Source organism: Delphinus delphis, chromosome 1, assembly GCF_949987515.2.
Source record: "Delphinus delphis chromosome 1, mDelDel1.2, whole genome shotgun sequence".
NCBI lineage: Eukaryota > Metazoa > Chordata > Mammalia > Artiodactyla > Delphinidae > Delphinus > Delphinus delphis.
In genome coordinates this window covers 112,353,010-112,377,893 of record NC_082683.1, presented here as the reverse complement: position 1 = coordinate 112,377,893, position 24,884 = coordinate 112,353,010, and the positions used below count along the sequence as shown (strand labels likewise).

Below are 24,884 nucleotides of genomic sequence, written 5' to 3'. Positions count from 1 at the left end.
GACCTTAACTATGTAAACTATCAATAAATATATGTTCAGGAAAAAAAAAATCTGGAAGGAAATCCACCCGGGGTTGCCTCTGGGTGATTGAAAGGGATGACTTCTTTTTTCTTCTTTGTAATTACCCGTGTTTTCCGTTTTACTACAGAGTATGCGTTACATGTTATTAACAGCAACAAAATTCTTAATAGTCATTTGTGGTCCGCTGAGTGTCATGTGAAGTAACCACGTGTGCGACGCACCCGCTGGGCTGAGTCGTAGCTACCAATTCGACTGCATGGTCGGCTTGCCGCAGCTTTTGCGGACTTGCCTTATCGCTCTGCCCTCCTCAAGAGCCGGGACCTTGCCGGCTGGTCCTGGTGCTTCCCAGCCCACAGTGCGCACGTAGCCTTCTATGTTCAGAGCCCGCGCCATCCATCGGGGTCCTGCTGGGCTCGGGGCGGGGAACCAACGGCGTGGGTGGGGCTCTGGCGCCCCCACGTGTCCATCCCAGGAAGTCCTCATTTATTAGAGACACAGGGGCTTCCGTGGTGGCGCAGTGGTTGAGAGTCTGCCTGCCGATGCAGGGAACAGGTTCCCCGGTCCGGGAAGGTTCTGCAGGTTCGTGCCCCGGTCCGGGAAGATCCCACATGCCATGGAGCGGCTGGGCCCGTGAGCCATGGCCGCTGAACCTGCGCGTCCGGAGCCTGTGCTCCGCAACGGGAGAGGCCACAGCAGTGAGAGGCCCGCGTACCGCAAAAATAAATAAATAAATAAATAAAAAAGAACAGACACAGGACTCCAATGATGCCCAAGACCCCATACCCACTTGGGACCCCTGAGGCCTTCGCCTGGGACTGAGAAAGGGTTTCCTTCTTCGAAGCTGCCCACCTCAGAAAGGGACCACTTCCTCAAGCCCACGCCCCATCCTCTCAGCATCCCTTTCCCAGAGACACCTGGTTTCAGCCCATGGGGAACCAGAACTTTCCAGCGGACTTAAGAGGCTTTTCTCCTCTCATTCATTTTGCTTTCTCCAATTCGTTTTCCCACAAACCCAGACATGCTCTTTTTCTCACTGACTTTTTTTTTTTGGCTGCGTTGGGTCTTCGTTGCTGCACACGGGCTTTCTTTAGTTGCATCGAGCGGGGAAGGGGCTACTCTTCCTTGCAGTGCATGGGCTTCTCATTGCGGTGGCTTCTCTTGCTGTATTGCGGTGGCTTCTCTTGCTGTGGAGCACGGGCTCTAGGCGCGTGGGCTTCAGTAGTTGTGGCACACGGGCTCTAGAGTGCAAGCTCAGTAGTTGTGGCGCATGGGCTTCATTGCTCCGCAGCATGTGGGATCGTCCCAGACCAGGGCTTGAACCCATGTCTCCTACATTGGCAGGCAGATTCTCAACCACTGCGCCACCAGGCAAGCCCCTTCTCACTGACTTTTGACTGCAGGCTCAACTCCTCTGTCCCAGGGAATACAAACTTATATTTTATCATCACTATTTTCTTTTCAGAGGGGGAGCATAGTGTCACAGAAGTAGGGGTCTACAGCCAGGACCCTGGGTTCTCTGCCATCTACTAGCTGTGTGGTCTTGTCGAGTTAACTCTGAGTCCCCATTTCCAGGGGCAAAGGGGACAATATCCACCTGTCAAGACAGTATGAGGGTCCAATGAAATAGCGCAGAGATGCTTTGGAATTTATAAAGGGCCAGAGAAAGTTTGGTTCCTATAACTCATTTTCCCTGGTTGGGGCCCTTTCCCTCAGTCTGGGCTCCTCATTCCCCCAGATGATAGGCTCCCTCTCTGAGGCTCCTACTCCGCCTGACACGTCCCTTTGTCCACAGCAGTCCACGTTTTCTGGCTCCCAGTGGAATGTTAGGTCCCTGAGGACACTGAACACACTGTCTTGTCCACTTCCCTGTCCCTGAGCTGAGCATGGAGTGTGGCGCAGAGGGACATTAACTGCTTGTTTGCAAAGTCAGTCCTGCCCCTTTCCTGCTGCTCTCACTGGCTTCTATTCCCTCCTCCCCATCTGTCCTTGCCCCAGGTCCTGAGATGTCACCACCCTCAGACTGGGTCCATATCATCATGTCTCAGTATTCACGCTGAGTTCAGGGTGCAGCACGAAGAAGGTGCTCGCTAAGTGCTGGCTGCTTGAAGAAAGCTTGGAAGGAAATGCTCTCCTTCAGGCTCTGCTTCTCTGAGGGACTTATGGAGAGAGAGCCCTGCACTGGGTGGGCAATGCTCAGGTCAGAGCCTCTCCCCATCAGCCACCGCTGGGTGCCCAGATGTGCATCTGAAGCTCTGAGGGCCTTGTCGCATCTCCCTTAGAGCAGGGGCAAGGCTGGGAGGCGTGAGGATGCGGTGACTGAGCGACATTTGTGTGTGTGTGTGTGTGTGTCTGTCTGCCCCTCAGAACACACAGTGACACCCACCAACAAAGACAGACACCACAGCAGCCAGGGGTAGAAACAACTCGTGTATTGATTTGGGGAGGAGAGAAGGGGTGCAGATGGGAAATGGGAGGCAAGGGGCTCCTTAGTGTTTGCCAAAATCCACTGCCACACACCCTCCACCCTTCCTCATCTTCCTCCTCTGTGGTGGGGCCCCAGCAGGCTCTCCCCCATTCTAGTCAGCCTCCCTCTCCCTCCTCCCCTACACCCACCTGACCTCGATCTCCAGTGACTGGGCACAGCCCACCCCTGGCTCTGAAGCTGGGTGACGGCAGGCTCATTCTAACCTTTCTTCACCCTCCTTCTACCTCCCACCTCATTCCCATCTCTTGTCTAAATAACATACAGAAAAAGCAAGCGCAGCTGGTACCTGGGAGAATCAAGTCATCCCGGGGCTGGGGACAGGGGGGAACTGGGGGCGGGGCAGGCGGAGGAGCCTCAGCCAGGTGTAGTGGAACAATGGGGGATGGCCCAGGGGCCTGGCGGAGAAGACTCCACACCTGCCTCTCAGGCACCATGTCACAGGGTCCCCAGGATGGGGGCAGAAGGCAGGGCAGAAAAGCAGAAACTAGGCTCTGTAAAAAGCATCCCTTTCCCTTGGCTCCCTCTTTGGTTTTAAGGCAGATATGGAGTTCCCCAGAAGCAGGGGAAAAAAGGGGGGGATTGAGATAGATGCGCTTTTTGGGGGGGCTTATGTTTTTCCTTCAGTATAAAACCACTGTAGAAAATAACTTCTCTTAGAAAAAAACAAAAACATAGAAGAAAAAACAAAGGGGTATTTTTCTTTGGCTTCAAGCCCCTTCCCAGGAGGGGCAGGGCAGGGGTGGGCATGAGGTGAGGAGGAAGCAGGAGGCCTCCGCCCCCATCCCTGCCTGGCAGGTCCCAGATTACATGATGCTGCAGTTCTGGGGGCTCTAAGAGAGAAGAAAGAAGGGGAGACGTGTGAGCCGCAGCACCTGGCCCATACCCTCCCTCCCCTTACCCCCCGCCCCACCCCTGCCCTCCAATCTGGGGCTCAGACAGGAGGGGCAGGATGTGGGAGCGACCATCTAGGATCTTGGGCTTCGGGGAGGAGGCTCCCACTCCCCCGGGCTGCGGAAGAGAAGGCTCTCCCCCCACAGGGCCACCCTAACCCTCAGGGACCAGGGCCCCGCTGCCTGTGGGGGTGTAGAGGCAGAGGGACAACTCACCTGGGTTCGGAGTCTGGAGTTGCCCAGGAGGTAGGAGCGGGTGACCAGGCTGTCCCCGAAGCTGCCACCCCCACTGCCCCCCACACCGCGGTAGCTGCGAGTGACTGTGACACTGGAGGCGGAGGAGCCAGAGGAGATGGATCCGCCCACCTGGGCTCCTGAGCTGCTGGCAGACGCCTTGTCGGCAGGCTGCCCGCACGTCCCGCACAGCACGGTGCGCGAGCGCAGGTTGTACTCGGCGGGGTCCCCCGAGCTGCTGCCGTGGGAGCCCTGAGGAGGGAGACAAGGCTCAGGCCTGACGGCGAGTCTGAGACTGACTGCTCAGGCCCAACACCCAGGCTCCGCGCTCCTGCAGGTTCCCAGTTACCAGGTGGGAAGGTGGGGTTCTGCGCTCAAGTAACCTAACCTAACCTAACCTAACGGTGGGCGAGCAATAGGGCTTAGGGGGCCGGGGCTGGGAAGGGAGGACACGAAAGGGGGCAGGGTCATGAAGACTTGGGGACAGAAGACAGGGAATGGGAGTTGTGGCTTTGACTCTGTCCTAGCTACTCTGAGCTTAAGAGGGAAAGGAGAGAGAGTGAGCAAGCTTGTAGAGCAGCAGGCATGCAAAATTAATTGGGAAGCGGCGTGGGTGAGAGAGACCGTTCTCCCAGGAAAAATGGGGGAGATGAGAGGCCATGCAGGTGACAGGAATGGGGAGGAGACAAGAAAGGAGATGCATGCAACAGAAATTGGGGGAGAGAGGCAGGGCTGGGTGCCCCACATCTGTCCTCCCATCCCTGTCCCAGGAGACAAATCCAGACCCTTGTCCACTGCTCCCATGGGAAGACTCCATGGCATCAGAAAGTTCCACTCCCTTCCTTACCAGAGTAGGGAACCCAGACACCTGGGTTCCCTGTTCAAGGTATAGGGAGGAGAGAGAAGAAAAGCCAGGGCAGCAAGTGAAGTTCCAAAACATTCTTTAATGAAAAGATTTTTGGGGCACGGGAAGGCCAGGGAGAGGCTGTCCCTAGGCCTGGCTGGGTGCCCCAGCGTGGGCTTGGCCTCAGCGGCGGCTGCCACTCACGTGGTGGTGATGGAGCAGGTCATCTCCATCCTCATCCTCGTCATCCTCAACCATAGTCACTGAGCGCACCAGCTTGCGCATGGCCACCTCCTGCCGGGGATACGAGAGCCCCAGGGGTCAGGGCTCAGGGCCAGGGGAGGAGTGTGCAGCATACCCAACCCAGTGACCACCTAAGAACCTTCGAGTGGCCTGCCCTTTGTCCAACCTGCTGCTTACTCTGTCCTCTGTGGTACTGGAGCTAAGGAAATTGTTTCTACCCCAGGGTGACACTGTCAAACTCTCTGGGTAGGAGCATGGTCTGCCTTAACAATCCTCACTGTCTAACCTCCACCCCTCCTGCTGCTGGGGGAGGCAGCTTTGGGTCTGTACACTGGTTAGAGAGTTTGGGGCCTGGGACTGCACAGGAGAGCTGGGAGGAAGTGGCCCTGAATTGGCCCCTTTGGGTTGGGGGCAGCTGGCTCCTACTTTGGCCGTCAGGGGAACTTTGTCCAGTAAGAGGCCAGCCTGCGGCATACTCACTTCCCCAGTGGAGTTGATGAGAGCCGTACGCAGGCTGTTTCCACAGCCCCAGGTGTTCTGTGCCTTCCACACCAAGTCGGTAGGGGGGCTATGGGTGGCCCCAGCTCCTGCAGCCCAGATCTGGGGGAGGGAGAATTAGAGAAGGGTGCTCACTCCAGCACTCCCATCCTCAGGCCAACCCATCCCCACCCGAGGCCACCCCAGAGTCCCAAACACCCTGCCACTCACCGTCACCACCTGACCAGCCTTCAGAGTGAACTTTGGCGGGAAGCGGTAGGTCAGTAGGGGATCATCTCCATTCTGGCGCTTGATCTGCCAGTTGCCCATGGACTGGTCCTGCCGGGGAGAGAAGGGGAAGGTTGGGGGAGGCTCGTTCAGGCTCTTGGGTCTATCTCACTCTATTCTGCCCCTCGCTGCCTTCCCCCTCAAGGATAAATAATAGCTACATCTATGGGCTCTTATGCTGTGCCAAACACACTCAGTACTTTCATTTTCCCAAGAATTCAAAGGGTTAGGGACTATTATTATGCCCATTTTACAGATGAGGAAACCGATGCTCTGAGAGGTTAAATAAATTGCCGAAGGTCTCACTGCCACCGATGAGTCCCGGAGCCAGGACTGGAACCAGAGTGTGGAGGAGATATCCACACTGCCCTGGTCTGCCTCTGATGGGAGGAACAGCCCTCCCCACAAACTCCATCCCTTCACTTTCCAGGTTTTCTCCCTAACCCGGATGCATTCTCTTAGACCCAACCTGGGGGACTACCTCATTTGACTTGTTGCGCAGGCGTACGAACTTGCCCTCCTCATCCACCTCCTCCACGGCCACGCGCCCGCTGGTGCGAGCGTGCTGGGAGAAGCTGCTGCGGCTCTCCGTGGACTCCAGCTTGCGCTTTTTGGTGATGCTGCCCCCACTCTGTGTCTGGGACGAGTGGGAGGAGGCCCGGCCGCGGCTGCGCTGCGAGGTGGGGCTGGGGGACAGGCGTAGCCTGCGGAGGGGGAGACAGGGTGGGGGGCCTAGTCAAGGCCGGTGGCAGGCCGGAGGCGGCCGCTAGCACCTCCCCAACTCCCGCACAGCCCACCTCTCCTCCTCGCCCTCCAGGAGCTTGCGGTAGGCGTGGATCTCCATGTCCAGGGCCAGCTTGATGTCCAGCAGCTCCTGGTACTCGTCCAGCTGCTGTTGCATCCTTGCCCGCATTTCCGCCATCTCCCGCTCCTTGTCTGCCAGCAGCCGCCGGCTGGTGTCCCGCTCACGGGCCAGCGAGTCCTCCAGGTCCCTCAGCTTTGCTTCCTTGGCTGCCAGCTGGGTGACGGGGGGCAGGGGTCTGATGAGCTCCCAAGGGCCCCAAGTATGGAGATGTAAGGGGCAGGGGACACCCAGTTATCCTCCCCAGGATCTCCAGGCTCCCATCAGAGCCTTTTATGGCTCTAATGTGGCCTCGGCTGGCTGCTGACGACTGGGGAGGCCTTCTCAATATCCAACTGAAATCTCTTAATCTGAGGCTAGAACCTGTTTCCTCTGCCACAAGTGGCACAGCCAGCTAGAAGAATATTGATGCTTTTAACACCTCACACTGGGTCTCCTGGCAGATCTATGAGTTAGGGAGGATAAGAATGATCTCCATATTCAAATGGGAAAACCAAGGCTCTGAGAAGCAAGGTCTTACAGGCGAGATAAGAGGTAGTCCTGGAACAGCAAACTGGTCATCTGACTCCAAATCCTAGGCTTCTTACTCAGCCTGTGGTCCTGGGGGCATGTTCTGTCCACTACCCTCCCCTCCTCAGGACTTCCACTTGACATCCTGACATCCTGCCCAGACTATTGGCTGATGGGGGAGGGGCGGGGTGGGGGCATCACCTGCTTCTGGAGCTGGCTGAGCTGGGCGGAGAGGCTGTCGATGCGGACGCGGGACTGCTGCAGCTCCTCGTGGGCAGCCCCCATCAGGTTGCTGTTTCTCTCGGCTGACTGCCTGGCATTATCCAGCTGGAGGGGAGGACACAGGGTTAGGGCTGCAGCGACCAAAGGCAGGAGGGACCTGAGAAGGGCATCACTGCTGCAGCGTCAGGGGCCGGGTACCCTGAGCTCCTGACACCGTCCTCCCGATCTCCCACAGGACATCTCAGGGTGGGCGGGTGGAGGGCTGCTGGGGGCAGAGGCAGCAAGGGAGCCACGGGATAATGAGCACCTTGGCAGAATAGGTCTTCTCCAGTTCCTTCTTGTACTGTTCCACCTGGTCCTCGTGCTGGGCCCGCAGCTCCTGCAGGGCATCCGCCAGCCGGCTCTCAAACTCACGCTGCTTCCCATTATCAATCTCCACCAGTCGCGTCTCATGGCGGCGCTTGGTCTCACGAAGCTCCTGGAAGGGTTGGACCCAGAAACCAAAATCAGAACTAGTCCTTCAAGGATGAAACCCAAGTTCCCGGCCCAGCCCTAACCCTGAATGGAGTCACTGTAAAGCCCCACTTTAACCTGGGGGCTGGCCACCCCCCAACTCCCCATCCACTAGTACAAGGGAGTCAGGCAGGGAGCTCTGCACACAGCTGATCCCCCAGCCCCAGCTCTGACGTCTGTCACCACCCAGCCCTGGTCCTCCGGTCTGCAGGGCACAGTTCCCACCTCGCTGTAGATGTTCTTCTGGAAGTCCAGCTCCTCCTTCAGGGTCTGCAGCCTGTTCTCAGCATCGACCCGCCGCAGCATCTCATCCTGAAGTTGCTTCTTGGCCTCACTCAGGGCTGCCTCGAGCTGAGAGGAAGGGGGCAGAGGTCAGGGAGAGGGATCATAGGACATCAGAGCTGGAAGGAAGCTGAGAAGTGGGCTGCATCCAGCACATCCCTTTATATGTGCAGAAACAGGTCTAGGGGAGTGAGAGCCTTGGATACCCATATTGGTAATAATATATTTATTCCCTCACAGTAATGACTCTGGGTAGGTACTGTGCTAAGAAAAAAAAAGACAGTGCCTCCTTTCTCTGGCACAACATAGCAATTGCTATAAAGGAAGTATGTCCAGAATACAGAAGGAATATGAGGGAAGGAACCGAAGTGTGCCTGGGGTGGTAGAGGGGGCTTCCGGGAAGGCCTCCAAGAGGCTGAGATCTGAAGGACAGGTGAGTGGGGCAGACAGGAACCAAGTGCAAAGGCACAGAGGGAAGAAGGATCTTCACTTCAGGATCTCCAGTCAGTACTGCTGAAGCCTGAAGGACAGGGCTCAGCGGGTAGAGTGACAGCAGAGGCGGCCAGACTGGAAGGCAGGGGTTTGATCATGGAGAGACGCGCCCTTATCTGCCACGAAACAATCCTCTGAAGCTCAAGTAGGGGTGCACCTGTCTTAGATCTTCATCTTAGAAAGCCCAAGCTGGGAAGTGAAGCTGGGAAGGGCTGGGGGCAGGACCTGGGAGGAGAATGGCCCAGCCTTGGTTTTTTTGTCAACATGCTGGCTTCTCCTGGTCTCTCCACGGTGTACCGTGGCGGCAGGGCCTGGGAGGGAAGACAGCCCAGGACAGAAGCTTGGTGACTGTCTCTAGTCCTGGTCCTGCTCTAAGCAGATGTGGCTGTGAGATTGGGAACAAGCCAGCTTCTTTGATTCTGTTCCTTAGCTTGTAACATGAGAGATTAGAGGCTAGAATACATAGCAAAGTGTTTTGAAAGTAAAGACCATCGTATACATGCTGAGCACTGAGAACATGCATCCATACGTGATCGACCATCAGCTCCCGATCAGGGCTCTGCGGACAGGCTACATCCTCTCCTGCCTCCCAGAGAGGTCATGGCTCTCTCTAGCAGGGTCACACCGGGAGGGATCCAGGGCCAGGCACAATTCATTGCAAAGTTAAATGGAAATGGCTTGTGGATTCTTTTAAATTCACCGTGCTAGACACCATGGGCAGCAAAGGAGGATGCAATATGGTCTGGATGGGTGCAACGAGGGTAGGACATGGGAATGGCTCTGATACCATGTGACAGGTCAGACTGGGCACCTCCTGAGGGGGCCTGGGGTGGAAGAGTGAGTGTGCATTTGGCAGGGGAGGGGGGACAGGTGTCAGGTGGCATCACGGGCGGGCCTCACCTTGGCCACTTGCCCCCGCAGGTCATGCAGCTCGCCCTCCAGCGTGCGTTTCTCACTGAGAGCAGTGCTCAGTGCAGCCTCCTTGGAGTTGAGCAGAGCCTCCAGGTCCTTGAGCCGGGCCTGGGCAGCCATCAAGTCTCCCTCCTTCTTGGTATTGCTAAAGAAGCCAGGGAAGAGTGGGTTTAAGAGGAGGAGTCTGTGTTCCTAGAGAGAGCCAGGTCCCGCAGGGAGAGAGAGAAGGCAGGTTCTGGGAGGTCAGCTGTGGGGCCTGGCTCTGCTATCCCTCAAACTGCCAGGGGAGGGCATCCTTGACTTTGGTTCGTTTGCATCTGCCTGCCTCTGGGGCTGGACTCCCACTTCCTCCAAGGTCCCCAAAACCCCCTTCCTGCTTCTCCACCCTTCCCATGACTCAGTACTCAGGAACGCGCCTGGGGCCAAGGGCAAAGCTCGATCCCGTGAGATGAATGCTTTTCCCTCTCTCCCCTCCCATTCCTTCCCAAAGAGACAGAGCCACCTTTGTCTCCTGCCCCTTCCCACAGAGGGCCTTAACCTTCTCCCCCGACTCCACCCACCTTCCATTAAGCCAAGCCTCCTTCCCTGTGGGTACCCAGACAGCCAGGCTCCTAGGCCTTGGGTCTGTGCGTCCCTAACACTTATCAGTTTGAGACCTAAAGGTGTCTGTCACCTCCCCTAGTCCCTTTTACACACCGGGAACTGCTGGGAGGGAAAGTCTGGTTAAAGCTCAGGGAGACCTGGGACGAGGACAGCCAGGCATGGTACTGACCCTTTCCTTTCTCGGACCCAGTCTGGGTCCCCTGATCTGGGCAGAGCACAGGGGTTCCAGCCTCCCTCCCTCTGGGCCTCATCAGAGCCTGAGAATGCTGAGCCCGACACATCGACCACAGGCCTCAGCATCTGGCTCCAGATGTGACCCCCAGGCCTCCAGGTCCATCTGGGTTCCAGCCTTGAACCTCGCCACTCCTCAAACTGGGTAAAGCTTTAGCTAGAACCAACCGAACAGGGGTTGCCTCTGCCACCTCCCTTCCCTTTCTGGGCCGCTGATGACTTTTGCTGGAGAGTGACCTAGAGAAATAGAGGGATCCTATTTTCTTAAAGACCTCTGGGGAACCCAAGAACTTTTCAGTTGTAATGATCCCTTCAGCAATGCGTGGTGAGAGAAACCACTAGGCCCAGGGAGTGGAAGGAAAGAGACAAGGGGCCTGGGCCCAGTTGCCATCTGCAACTCATCAGACTTCAAGCATGAACCCACCATGGCAGATGGAAAAAAGGAAAACCAAACGTGGGCAGGGGGAAAAAAATTCTATCCTGGAAAGGAGAAAAGTGGCCCTGCCAACATTTTTCTCCTGCCACCAAAGCCCTCAGCTCCAGCAGACCCAACAATTCACTGTGAAGCAGGATGGAGAAGGCTAGACTGGAGGCAGCTCTGGAGGGAGGGCCCGAGACTGAGACGGTGTTCTCCTGCCACCAGCTTAGATTTCAAACAGGAGCCACCTCCCCTCCAACTGGGCTCCACTGGGAGGGGGGACAGAGCAACACCCAGACAGGCAAGGGAAGGACCCGAAGACCTGGGGGAAGCACCCCCAGCCTGCACGCTTGCTCTGTCCAGGCCTCTGGCCACATCTCAGAACAAGCTGTTTAATGCAACAGTGTCTGTCTCCTGTGAAAAGAGGCCCTTCCAGATCTGGAGGATGTCTCCCCTCCTCCGTCTCAGCCAGAAAAGCTAAAAATAAAGTCAAAACCCAGCTCAGGTTTTGGCTGCCATCCGGCCCAGCCCCTGGCTGGGAGCATAGCCCCAACTTTCCATGACTTCAGAACTTTTCCGAAGCTGAGGCAGCTGCAGGGCGAGGAGGGAAAAAGAAGAAAAACCGCTGGTAAAGCGAAGCGACGCAGCAGACATAGATTCCGATCCCCTTGGGCTGACTCCAAGGTTGGCAGGGACTTCCCAGCCAAGAGGCCTCTCTACCCTGCAGGCTAACGGCTGCAGCTGGCCATCCTGGGAGGCTCTCAGAATTTAGAGAACTAGAAGGAGCTGAGCATACGTTCAGCTTAACCCCCTCCTTGTACAGATGAGGAAACTGAGGCACAGAGGAGGAAGGTGAGTGACCCAGTGTCAAGCACAGCAAGCAGCTATAGGGACTGGGCTGGGGGGGTGGCGGTCACAGTCAATTCTGGCTGCTGATCAGGACTCCTCCCTCCTCCCCCTCCCCTCCCCTTCCCCCTCCCCCTAAGCCACAGGTCTAGAGAGAGCAGAGAAGCCAGCAGGAGAAAGAGGGCTCCCAGATCCAGCCAGCCTGAGCTGGGAGAAGCAGGAAGGAGCACCGTGATGCTTTCGGAAGGCATCTCAAGGGTGTCTCTTCCCTAGTCCCGCCTCCCTGGCCTCCTCAGACACCAGGAGAGGAACTGCAGAAGTTCTCCTTGGAAATACCTTTCCTGTGGCAGTGCAACGCAGCACTGACAGAGGAAAACAACGGAGCTGCACGGTCCCTGTCCTCGAGGGCTCACACAGCCTGACAACTGCAGGATTTTGTCCTTCAGTATAACCTCTTCAGTTCCTTCTGCTCCCAAAGGTGGGGTAGTAGTAATACTAATATTAATACTGATACTCAGACTAATACTAATAATCATATAATGACAGCAAACACACCTAATTGCATACAAGACACTGCTCTAAATATTATAATATAACTCACTTAATCTCCACAGCTTCCCTACTGAGATAGGTGCTAATACTGCGTGAGTGAGGAAACAGGCACAGAGAGCTACGTCCAGGGTCCCTCCAGAGTCCTACAGCAAGTCGGGAGCAGAGCTGGAAATCACTGATGTACTGCTCCACCTCCCGTGCTCTAATGGCCTCCAGAGAAATTAAGGGGGCGATTTTCCTTCCCCTCCTGGAGGCTTTGATTAGCGCTTAAAAGACATGCGATGAAAGGACTAAGGCACACCCTGCAGGTGAGGGAAACCCCAAGCAAAGAGAGGGAAGCAAGGAAGAGCCTTTGTGGTTTTCTCAGCCGTGTTTGGGGAGCTCCCCTCTGTGGGGAAGCAGCCGCTGTCACCCATGGGCTCATGACTCAGACCTCAGGAGCTCTGTGGCCAGGGAGCCACAAGCACTCCCCAAGAGACCGCTGCGGGTGGCAGTACGGAAACCAGTGCCTCTCCAACCTCCTCCCCAGTCTTGCCTGACCACCAGGTCCAAATGCCATTTCTTCCCTAGCTGGGGTCTTCAGCCCTAGCAGGGACCCCAAGCAGACACTGGCCAGGCGTTCAGCCCCAGAGTGGTGCTGCTGCCCGTGCCTGAGTCCACTGGGGGTTGGCGGTGGGAAAGCTGGGCACATGCTGACTGCTGCCCCACAGCTAGGGCAGGGAGGACTGGGCTGGCAGGGAGGACAGGGTGAGGCAGGCAAGGGGAGCTGGAAGGGTGGGAACCAGGGGCTCCACAGGTGACTCATCCTCAAGCACACAATACTCTGGCAGGGGTCGGGAAATCCTCTGGTGCTCACAGGGGAGACCCTGGCTTTACCCACGTCCTGCCCCAGGCCCGGTGCCATGCCAGTGGGTTGCCGGCTTCTCCCTCCCATCCGCCAGGCTCCTCCCACACAGGAGTGGCTCCATCCCAGCGGGCATTCATGAGGCAAGAAGGGCTGGGCATCCTGTTTCTAACTCTTCCCACGTCTGGCATATCTGATCGCAGAAGGAGGGACGAGTGGGGTGGGGGAGGGCAGGGGAGCAGAGAGGAAAAGAATAAGGTAGAAATGAGACCTGGGAGCTGGCGCGTGTGGCCCCAGGCTGGGGCTCTGTTACGCTGAGGCTGGCTGGTGGGATAGGGAAGCCAGGCTCCAGGGCCACTGCAGGCCAGGACTCTGGGGGCTGCCTGGGGGGGCGGGGGAGGGGGAGAAAGGCACGCAGCACGGGAAAGGGGCTGAGGTGGGCACTGGGCCAGGCGCTGACCCGCCCGCTGAGTCACCCTCCTCAGCCCAGCTCAGATGCCAGATATGGAAGCCAGGGCCGGCCGCAGGCCTGTTTGGGCCCGCTTGCCGGGAGCAACTTGCTAGGCCCCGAGGGAGAGGCCCCCATTTCCTCCGCTGAGCTGAGGAAGAGACAAGGGGAGCAACGACAACGGACTGGGGCTAAAAATAAGAAGTGGGAGGGGCAGGTGGCCAAGGGGGCAGTGGAGGAGCCGGACCAGCCCAGCCGGGCTCCCTCAGACCCGCCCCTGTCCACTCACTGGCCCCGCCCCAGCCTCACCGGCCCTCCGTGTTCCCCATCGCCGCGGGTCAGAGACGGGAGGAGGGGGAGGGGAGGCAGGCGCACAAAGGGCCCTGAGCCCCCGAGCGTCTCCTGCCTCACAGGAAAGGGAGACCCCTGTGGCTGGGCAGGGCAGAGCAGGGCTGGGGGCACAGCAGGGCTGGGGGCAGAGCAGTGAGTCCCAGCCCTCCTGGCTTGGCGAGAGTTCTCCCCTCTCTTCCCAGGGGTCTAGACCTCTGCCCAGGCTGACTCCCTGCCAGGTGATGGGGCGTCTCCAACGGCCACCCCAAGCCGGCCGCACGTTCCTCCTTTTGTTCCAGCAACTCCCCCCACTGAAATGTATCCTTCCCTCCCTCCACCTATCCAAATCCACGCCCCCACCTCTGTTTGAGCCCCGCCTCAGCCCAGCGCCTCCAGATCCAGTCCCAGCCCTCTCTCCTCCTCCAAGTGCGTTCAGCTGTTGTTTTATCTGCTGGTTTATTCTCTTTCCAGTAATAAGTGTGTCTCCGGGCTTTTTCTGTATGTCCCCAAATGCCCTGAGACTAGGAGGAGCTCAAGGCTTCTAGGGGGACCTCCTCCTGGACCAACTCCTGCCCTTTTACAGATGGGGAAACCGAGGCCTGGAGAAGAGCAGCCTCAGACCCTAAAACCCTGCTCACCCAGTCACCTGAGGACACTCACAACAGATGGAGACAGACACAGAAAATGGCATGACACACACAGAGGGCGCAGAAAGTAGACAGAGACACCCAGGGAGAGAGCCTGGAAGACACTTCGACTTCTGCTCAATTGCTGGGAGCCACCCCAGTCTGAGAGTGATGATACAGAGACTTAGTGAAACAGCCCTCAAACATCAGCTACTCCCACAGCTGCGTGTGGAGCCATGAAGTTCGACGGTCCCCCACCCCCAAAAGTAACCACTGCTTGGGTTCTTGGCTGGTCTGTGGGTCTGCCATCACTTTCAGGTATGGGTAGGACGTGGATAGGCTGGGACATCTGGTTCCCCACTCTGGCATTCAAGGCACCAGCCCTTTCTGGAAAGGAGACCTTGAAGAGAGGAACTGAGAGGGGCAGGTGTTCCAGGGACTTAGAAGCCCCTTGAGCCTCCCCCAAACGCCACCCTGTGAAGTTCTGAATGTCTTGCACCTGGAAAGCACATGGTAGAGGTCGACCCCCAGTATGTGGGTGCATGGGCCTCCCCACACGGGCACATGCACCCACAGCAGGCACGGCTCTGCTTCCACACGCCTCCCTTGGGCGTGACACCTGCCACATATGCTCGGGGTCTGAGGGTCCTCAGATCCCCTTCCAGAGCCACCAGGCTCCCAGCTGTCTTCGCCCCAGACAAAGACAGGTCTAATTCCAAGCAGAGGGAGGGTTGGGATGGGGGAACTGGTGCTGAGAGGGGGACAGGAGGCCTGTTGACACGTTCAGACGCAACTCCAGCAGAGGCGCTGGGACTGGCAGGGGGCCAGGCCTGAGTCACAGCTGCTGGGTGTATCAACGTGGCATTGTGCAGAGGCAGGAGAGGCCTGCGGCCAGAGGCCAGGGTGCTGGGGTCCTGGACGACAGGCAGCGGGCTTCCTGACCAACCGCTCCCTCCAGGTCCCATGCCAAACTCCACTTTCCTTCTTCCTGGCCTGTTTCTCCAGAAATTATTCCTGTGTTGTCATAAAAATGCAGGGCTGAGGCCTGGGAACAGACCAAAAGAAGTGGGGGCATGGAAGGGAGACGGAAGGCCTGGGAAGAGGTAGGATGTCCTGGGCGTGGGAGGGAGGGAGGCCACTGGCCGTAAGGTGGGACATTTAGGGGATCCCTGCAAGAAGGTGACTTAGCTGTCCCTTCTTAGGACGTATTAACCCTCCGACTGGTGGCTCATGGTTATTAACCCTGACAACAGCGGGAAGGGGGTGGGAGCCGCACCCCAAGATGGAGAGAGGTAGTGGGAGGAGGGCCGAGGAGTTCTGGTACCACTGCATTCCAACTCCAGCCTGGGAAGATGCAATGCTCTCTCCCAGCCAGCAGAGGGTGGCAGCGTTGGAGCTTCAGGAGAAGGAAGGGGGTGCCTTGGCAATCCCAAACAGCCCCCTCTCAACTGCCCAGGTCTGGGACCCTTGAAATTAAGGGTCTCTAACTCCCCTGAGCCAGTCCCTAAAGAGACTCCTGTGTTCTGCTCCCCTCCATCTGTCCCTCATGTGATTCAGGCCCTCATCCCTCTTGCTGCCACTCAACAAGAACACCCATCGTAGTTTTCAATAAAAGGCCATCCCTCTGCCTTTTCTTCTCTGACTGGACAAGTTCAGGGTCTCCCGTCCACTCTCTACTCTGCCCTCTACCGTGACTCAGCTCGTCTGCTGGGCCTGGGATTCCAGCCAGAATTATTCCTGGTTTCGACAGGCAGGATTCAAGCTTCCTCTCCCACAAACGGGCAGGGGGAGCTCCTGTCCCCCCACCCTGCCCCGCCTCCTTCCCAAACTGTCCCCTTCCTTGAGAGATTGTTAAGGGCCAAGACCTCCTCACAGCCCAGCCTCAGGTTGCGGGTGCAGGAAGGAGAGAAGGGGGGCAGTTCAAGGTCACCCCTGCACCTCCCTCTTATTCCGGGTTCATGCTGTCTAATCCTGGCCAGCACTAAGGTAACAGTCCTGCCTGCCCCAGAGCCTCCCTTCTTCCCCAACACAGACCCATGGGACTCTCCCTCTCCTGCATGATACAGCCTACATGACATGTCCTGAAGGGAGACGCATTAAAAACGTAGTGTCCTTTCCTACTAGCAGTAAAAACAAAGCATAAGCCAAGGATATGATGCCATAACAGTTAACCGTTTCTCACAAACTTTCTCTGAGAAAGAGAGGAGGGTGTTAGTACTTTTAATTCCAAGCTTGTGGGAAATATTTCTATTGTGAATAGCATTGGTTATTAATTATATTCGATTTTCATACTTATAGCGTGGTATTTTAGAGGACTGTTTTCTCACTTTGTGGGTCATTGTACGACTCTGGAACCAGAGGGATCTCTGGAGACCTTCTGCCCTAACCCCTTTCTTTTATAGCTAGGGAAATCCAGAGATGGGGGGTGATTTGCTCAAGGTCACACAGCAATTTAGCAGCAGGGCCAAGCCTAGAACTAAGGACACCAAGGGCCAGGGCTGTTTCCGCTACCTCCTGCTACCTGTCATTTTGTTGGTGGACCACCTTGCCTCTTGTTAAGCAGTAGGAGATGCTGCAACCTTCCCCAAAGAACCTCTTTCCTGCTGTCTCCAAGAATATTCGAGCTTGGCCTGTGTCGTCTTCTGTACACAGGGTGGGGCTCAGGGAGGTGAGAATGGAATGAACTGCCCTGGGCCTCTGAGCCAGACCTGGTCTTGCCTGCTGCAGCTGCTAGAGGTAGTCAGGGGCTGGGGAGGAGGGAGGCAAGGGAGGGGGAGCAGAGGGCACAGTTGGTAGGTAAAGGCATCTCCTACCAGTTGGCCCCACAGCTGTCCCTGCCTTCAGCCCTGACACTGAGCTACTGAATCACTGGGGGTGGGACTGGGAGTGGGGACAATGGGCACATCCCATGCAAGAGTAAGTCTCAGATTCCTGGAGGCCAGGGGATGTGCCGGCCGGGGGGCATCAATCGTGGGAAGGCAATCAGGGGCCCTGGCAGGAATTACTGTCTTTCTTGTTTCTCTTGGGCTCCTTAAGTACTTACTGCTCAGCCCCCAGGGTTAGCTGTACCTTCTTCTTTCCGTTTGAATAAGAATGTGGACTTCAGGGTGTGGGGTGGGGGAAGAGATGACACCAGGAGCTCCCTCAGGTGAGGACTGGGGCCCAGGTACCCTCGAAAGGCCTCCATCCCTGTTATCCTTATGTATCTGCCAAAGGGCACGGCCTCCTGCAGATCCAGGTAGACAGACAATTCCCATGACAAGTCCCAAGACAGTCTCAAGACAGGAATCACCAGCCTCCCTGAGCTCTGTCCCATGATCCATGGCCTGGCAGGGTCCTGGGTCTTTCCAGGTATGGGATGTGGCAAAGGCTATTGATCAAGTGTTAACAGGTCCTGCGGAACAGCAGAACATGAAGACAACACTGGTCCCAGAGCAGAATCTCCAGACTGCAGGAGTGCACCTCAGTCATCCCAACCCGCCTTCCAGATCCTCCAGCCTGTCCCCTAAGCTAGAGAAGTACGGTTTAATGGTACGAGCACATAACTAAGAAGCAGAAGGCCTGTGCTCAAGTCCTGACCTGTCACTCCCCTGCTGTGTGACATGGCACAAGCCTCTACACCTCTCTGGCTTTTGCTTTTCTTATCCTGATGAGAGCTTGGATGAACCTGGGCCTGGCAGGTCCCTGCCTATCCCAACCAGGGCCGCAAAAGGTGGGCAATTCAGGAAGTCGTTGAGCACCCAGGCCTTGTCTGGGGAGGAAGAGACGCTTCTGCTTTGTGGGGCTGGGATCTCCCCACTTCTGACTCAGCCTTCCTCCACCAGTTCCGCACGGAAAGACACAGACCCTGGCACCATCCCGCAGCCCAAGCCCATAACTCTAGACCTCAACTCTAGAACTACTTGTGCATACTGCCTGTCAGGAGTCCCGGTTTCAGATCACCACCAGAACCTTAGGAAGGAGGTAGAAAAGGATCCCAGGATGCAGTGGGGAGCGGGGAGCAGAAGATGCAGATATTCGGGCCCCCATCCCTCCCTTTAAGACATCTGCTGTCTCCACCCTGTCTCTTGCTGCCTTTTGTAAAGCCACAAGGGTGGGAGAGAGGGGGGCAGCATCTGAGTCATCCACCCAGCTGTCCTGCTTGGGGTGGGGCCTAGTTCCAAGCCTGGACCCCAGGCAGGCCTTTCCTGATCTTTTAACCTCCTCATTCTTCCCGCACTTAGGTGTCCAAATCCCTGGGGCTCCAGAATTGAGAGGATGTGTGTATGTGTTTGTGGGTGGGGGTAGTGTTTCTGCTTGCAGCCTGTAACCCAGCCTGATGAGAGGGTGCCCCAAACCCCTGGGTGTGGTCAAGGTACCCAGGCTGGGCCAGGAATCCCCACAAGGTCTTACAGACAGCTCTGCATCCCAACCCAAAGCCTGGCCCTGAACTCTGAGCTCTAACTAAACATTAAACCAGGCAACACCTTCTCCCTAGGCTTTAGTGGGAGGAGTTAGGACAATGCCTTTCTTCCTCTCCCAAATTCTTCATTCTACTCCACACCTCACCCTGAGCACGGCAGACGCAAAAGGGAGCAACAAATCGTTGCTCCTCCCACGGGGGACATAGAACAGGACAGAAACCCCAACCTGAGCCCTCTTCGTCTCCACCCTGCCTCTCATCAGCCTAGGATCCAGGTGTGCAAACCCGCCCCCCCTTTTCCGGAAGTCCAGCCTCCCCAGCCAGGATGAGTGGGGGAGAGGAGAGGCAGGTGGCTAAATATAACAAGTACACACACCACCCCCGGCCCTGCCCCACATGCGTGCACACCCGCCTGGTGTCCCAGGCCCGACAGCTGCACCAGGAGGCAGAGGAGACAGACTGGCGTGGCTGGGTTAGCGAGAGACCATAGACTCCACTTGTTCTGTTCCCTGATCAATGCCTTCCCCAGAAAAAGATCTGCTAAAAATGCCCTTCACAGGGATCTGCAAGGTAGTAGTTTGGTACTTGCGTGGACTAGTTTAGAACACTAATTCTCTGGGACTCCCCTTAGCTTGCCTCCTGTCTGTCCTGCTAACTAAGTTACTCCTATCGCTAGTGGACAATGACAGAAGTGATCCCTTTCAACAGAAATAAAGTTACCCTGAGTTCCCCGGTGGCCTTGTGGTTAGGATTCTGGGCTTTCACTGCCATGGCCCGGGTTCGATCCCTGGTCTGGCCAGAGAACTGAGATCCCCACAAGCCACAGCCTGAGTGGGGGGCGGCAGGCAAGTCACCCTGCCTCTCCACACAATTTCAATTTCCATCTAATCTTCACAAGGGGATGATGTATCTGCCACACCCACCATGCCTGGGGCTAGGGGCTCACGAAGGGGTATAAAGAGCACAGAATACACAGAGGTTCTGAGAAGAGCGTGAGTCTGGAGAAGATGATGCCAAGGGAAAGAAGGAAAGTCAAACCATACCCCACCCCAACCAGGGACCTCCAAGCACCTTTAGTGCTCTTTGGCTGAGGTCTTCACAGAAAACAAATTCTTGGGGAGCTGAAGATGGCCTAAACTTCCCAGCTCCAAAGGCCTTTTTAGAAAAGAGGGAGGAGCCAAGTAGGGTGCGGTAGAATGGGGCAGGGATGGGTAAGGTAGGAGTGGCCTGAAGCTTCCAACGGCTGGATTTCAAAAATGTCACTATATTCTGGTAGTTGAACAAGGCAAAGAACAACAACAAAAAGTCAGCGGCTGAGAGGACTGGGCCAGAGCAAAGGCTGCTCAGCTTGGCTGGGAAAATGAAAGTGGCTCACCCCAAGGAGGGAGGCAGGGTGCGACAAGCCCCCAACCCTCGAAGACTCCAGGCAGAGGGTGAGGGTGGGATGGGGGAAGGTGGGGAAGGGGGGAGGCAGACCTGGGCATAGCACAACTTCCTGAGCTGGGAGCCTCTGCCCTCTGTCTCCCTCCCTCCCTTGCATTCCTGGGCCAAGCAGGCCAAGGGCTGTGAGAGCTGTGGGGAAGCCGCTCTCCTGGAGCTCTTTGGTGGGCCTGTCAGAGTCCAGGGAAGGTCTCAGACAGGTAGGGAGTGAAGGAGAGCTTCCCAACTCTTACAGAGAACCCGGGTAAGGGTCGTGCTGAGGGGGCCATCACCATGCCCCTGCAGGGGAAAAAGGGGGTCACCCTGCTTTGGTGGCCTCTCTCCAGCACCACTGGACATCTGCCAGCTTGGGAACCCTGTCTTAGTGGGTGTCATGTGTTCAGAGCCAGGCTGGGCAAAGTTGGCACAGTGCCAAGCCTGCCAAGAAAGTTCTAACAGGAGCCTTTCACCCACTCCAAAGTGTCCTGGGTGCCCAGATTTCTTAGACCTGGCGGAGCCAGTTCCGCTTTGCCCAAGACTCTCCCCCAGGCCCCAAATGACTGGCAAATCCCACCCTGACAGAATGTGGACCTGCCACCAGCCCCTACTTGGCCCTGCTGCCCGCGCCGTTACCTTATATATTCCACCCTCTCCCAGAGACCCCTCCCTTCTCTGTCCTGTCTTGACAATTTCCCTTGGCACTGCCAGTCACCCGCTGGGGGCGGTTCCGGTGAGGGAGGAGACTATAACGCAAAGTTATCAGCCGTCTGGAGCTCGGCAAGGGCGACAGTCCGCTCGCCCTCTCTGCGCCTCTCCCGGCCCCACGCCGCCACCTGGGCGCACTCACCGTGCCTTGAGGTCCTTGAACTCCTCGCGCACTTTGCTCAGCTCCAGCTGCAGGCGGGCGCGCTCCTTGGCCACCGAGTCGAGGGTCTTGCGGGCATCCCCGAGCTCTGCCTCGTAGGCGGCCTTGATGCCGGACACCTCGCGGCTGACCACCTCCTCGGACTCGGTGATGCGAAGGCGCAGACCTGCGTTCTCCGTCTCCAGCGAGCGCACACGGTCGATGTAGACCGCCAAGCGGTCATTGAGCTCCTGCAGGTCCTCCTTCTCCTGCAGCCGGGTGATGCGGGTGGGCGACAGCGGGGTGGAGCTGCCCTGCGCCCCACCGCGGGTGGCGCGCCGCTGGGACGGGGTCTCCATGGCCGGCAGGGTGGCAACGCTGCCCGCGGGGCAGAGGTCCCGGTAAGGGCAAGCGGCTCGGGCCGAAGGACAGAGACTGCTCGGGGTGGGAGCTCGCCGGCCGGCTGGCTGGCTCTCGTCTGGCTCCTGGCAGGCGTGGGGATCTGGGCCGGGCGCTGTCGGACCTCGGGATCTGGGTTGGCCGGTATGGATGCGGCGCTCCCGCGAACACTCTGAGTCACCGGCGCCAGAGCAAAGGCTCTAATAGGTCTAGGGAATTGGAGGAGGGGCCACTGCTCTTAAAGGGGCCGTCGCATACCCACGGGGGGTTGGGGGGGCGGGAGGGGTGAGGAGGGGAGAGGACCACCCGGCGGTGGTGGCGGAGTAGGGCTCCACCCTCTCTCGCGCACCCCCTGCGTGCCCGAGGCTTAGCTGAAGCTCGCGTCTAGGTCCCTGCCTGCTCAGCGCTCCAAGCTGCAAGCTTGCCACCACTGCCTCAGGCCTTCGGGGGTAGAGGGCAGAGCCAAGGGGTGAGGGTGGGTGGGCAAAGGGCGGGGGACAGAGGGAAAGTGGGTGTAAAGCAAGGGAGGGTGCCAGGCAGGCAGTAGGGGGAGGGCTAAGGCTGGTGCCCATCAGGGTGACTCACTCTTCTTCCACCACTGGCTCCCCCTTTCCTCCCCATAGTGATAGTGAGTCACCCCTACCCCGCCCGCCCCCCTACATGTGGGCAGTCCATTCAAAGTTGCATCTCAGGATGCCAGGGTGAGGTGGGGAAGAATGCCTGGGTTCCCTGGCGTGGTTGGAGGGAGGGCTGCAGCAAAGTTCTGGATCCTGAGTGCCTTTTACACCCTCAAACTTGGGGTGGGGACCAGGAGTTTGGAGTCGCTCTTTTCCTATCTTCTGCCCCAATTTAATCTGCCTTCAAAACCAACCATTGGGTCTTAGACCCAAGGAACAAGCCACAGGCCCCAGAGAAGGCCAAGAATTGGACCCAGGCACTGCCCATCTCCTGCCCCTTTCCTTTGGATTCAAGCAATTGGAAAGAAAGCCTGCCTTGGGTTCCTCCCCCTTCAGTCCCTTTCTACTCCTCACCCCACCCCACCAACTCCAGGACTGTACTTATTTTTTTTTCCAGGACTGTACTTATTTTAATGGATAATTTAAAACAGATACCAGAGCTGTGCATGCATTCATCACATTGCCAGGACACCAGGTCCCAGATTTTTGTGGTTCCCAGAGGGGCCTGAAAGGGGGAGCAGGGCTGGGGGCTGGACAGCCAATGTTGGGTCTCTATCCCGGTTTCAGCCAGAGAAGGGGTGGTGGGAGGTAGGGACAGCAAAGACTCCCACAACCTTGCTGGCTGCAGGGCCAGCACTGCACTTATCTCTACACTCCTCTCTGGCCAGGTCTGCTTTGCCACTGGCTCTGGGGAGGGGCCAGGCCTTCTCACAAAACAGGATCACCCAAGTCCCCAGGCTTCCCCACCCCAGGCTCTGGGACTTCCATTCCCCAGGACTCACCAAAGACCCCTTTAATCAGCCTTCTACTCCCCTCCCCTTATCCTGGCCCTGGGCCCACCAACCATCTCATCCTAAGAGGTGGCGGTGGCTGAGGCTCCAGAACCCATGTGCTTTCCTGCCCTGCCCCTGTGGCCTCCACAGCTTATTCTCTGATGAGCAACAGGGGAAATTAAATTATGTTGCTGACTCCTACAGCTCCAGGATATCAGGATGCGCAAGAGAAGCAGAGCTGGACAGGTCCTCTGTTCTGGGTTCTGGAGCTGGCTTCAGAGGGACAAGGGGCTGGAGTGGGATTAAGGCAGGGACTCTTGAGTATTCAGGGAGAGGAACCGGGAAGGGGATGCTTAGGTTCCCATCTCTAGGGGGGTGACTGGCAGTGTGGCGAGTATCCAGGATGCACCCAGTTGGGGGACTCAGGACATGGCTTCCCCTCCTTGCAGCCCTCTCCCCCAGGGCATGGCACTCACCTTCAGCTTCCCAGACAAAACAAAAAGCCTTGTTCTGTTTCTCCCTCTTGTACTCTCCAAACCAAAAGCAGAGGCGGGGTGGGTGTGCCAATGAAACGTGCGGGACACTGGCTGTTCCCACTGCCTTAGCCCCCACTCCACTGAGCGTCCCCCCGCCCCACCCCCCACCCCCAGTCCCTGCCTGGCCTGGCTTCCCCTCCTGGCTGGGGAAGCAAAACCACACTTAACCCTTCCTAGCCCAGACCTCCCCATCTTTGGAGAAAAGAGGCAGGAGAAAGAAGGGGGGGAACTAACCCTAAATTTCACTCTAGGTCCTTTCCAAAGGGTCCCCCCACCTTACCACCACCACAATGGCCTCAATCCTAAACGTGAACTTCGAAGGGCCTTTATCTTGAATATTCAATCCTAACTCTGAATCCCAAATGTCATCATCTGCTCTCTTGCTGCCAGGTGTAGACCACCAGTCCCAGAAGAAGCAGGAGAAAGCAGGGAAGGCCGGGTCCAGAGGAGCGGAGCCTGCTGGGGGTGAGGGCTGGGGGGAGTTGTGACTGGGTGGAGACCAGGTTCCAATCTTATCTCCCACTTGCTATGTGATGACAGGTCTGCTACTGAATTCTCCGGGCCTCGGTTCCCTCACCTGTAACATGGGTAGTGTGGCTACCAGAGACATGGGGGTTGAGCTACTATGTTTGCTCTCAAGGGAGTTGCCCACTTGTAGGGAAAACAGAGGGAAAGGCAAAACCAAGCACAAGTGGTTAAAGAGCAGCATAGAACCCTCAACTGGATAACGAATTCCAAATGGATCCCAGAAGCTGGGAGCTGGAACGTTAATAAGTGATATCAGAATGTGGTTGTTGAGTCCAAGCGGTGGTTTGGGCAGTGGAGGGGCACTTGTCTTGAAGACCCATGGCCTTGGAGGGGGACCCTCCTCTGGTCCCATAGCATCCTGGGCCTTCCTCTGACCCTGCCTCCCAAAAGTGCTGTGAGGGACAGGAGGGACCAAATCTTGGCCATCTGTGTCCCTAACATTTGGCCCAGAGCCTGGCATACAGGAGGTGTTCAGTGTTTCTTAAATGAACAAATGCATCTGGTCCTGCCACTTTTTCAGGTGACTGACTTTGGGCAAGTTATTTCTTTTCTTTCAGCCTCAGTTTCCCCATTGCAGCATGGGGATGCTGCAATGATTAAGTAACATGCATTTAAAGGGAGGCTCCTTGGAGGAGGTAGATTTCGGGCTTTACAGAAGTGCCTTATACATAGATAGTGAATTCACTCATCCAACAAACATTTATTGAACACCTACTGTGTGCCAGGCACTGAGCTAGACACTGGGAGACAGCGGTGAATAAAACAGACAAAAATCCCTACCCTCATGGAGCTGACATCCTAGTGGGGGGAGATGGTCCATAAATAAAAGACAAAATTATAGTTTGTTAGAAGGTGGTTAAGTGCTATGAAAATAAAATATAAAGTGGGATAATGCTCAACACACTGGGTAACTTACACTTTGACGCTCTTTATAGTTGCGTGTTTTCACATACATTCTCAATTTTGTTCCACAAAACCACCTTATGGGCTGGAGATTATTTCCCTGTTTCACAGCTGAGGCTGACTTTCCCAAAACTAAACAGTAATAGGCCGAGCTCAGAACTTGGATGAGGCAGCCAGGTCCAGGACTTCACTATCTTATGCCACTTTGGCAGGACTGTGGGAGGAGTAGG

General features: G+C 56.8%; 1 protein-coding gene across 1 annotated transcript; it reads right to left on the bottom strand.

The window, feature by feature from the left end:
* Positions 1–2,428: 2,428 nt before the first annotated feature.
* LMNA (lamin A/C) lies at positions 2,429–21,418 on the bottom strand. The gene is made up of 12 exons (XM_060031672.1): positions 20,842–21,418; positions 9,264–9,420; positions 7,815–7,940; positions 7,384–7,554; positions 7,056–7,181; positions 6,280–6,500; positions 5,964–6,186; positions 5,426–5,533; positions 5,198–5,317; positions 4,679–4,768; positions 3,613–3,882; positions 2,429–3,336 (listed from the first exon to the last, which is right to left on the bottom strand). The coding sequence occupies exons 1-12, from the start codon at positions 21,195–21,197 to the stop codon at positions 3,310–3,312; spliced, it is 1,995 nt and encodes a 664-aa protein (XP_059887655.1). The 5' UTR covers positions 21,198–21,418; the 3' UTR covers positions 2,429–3,309.
* Positions 21,419–24,884: the final 3,466 nt, after the last annotated feature.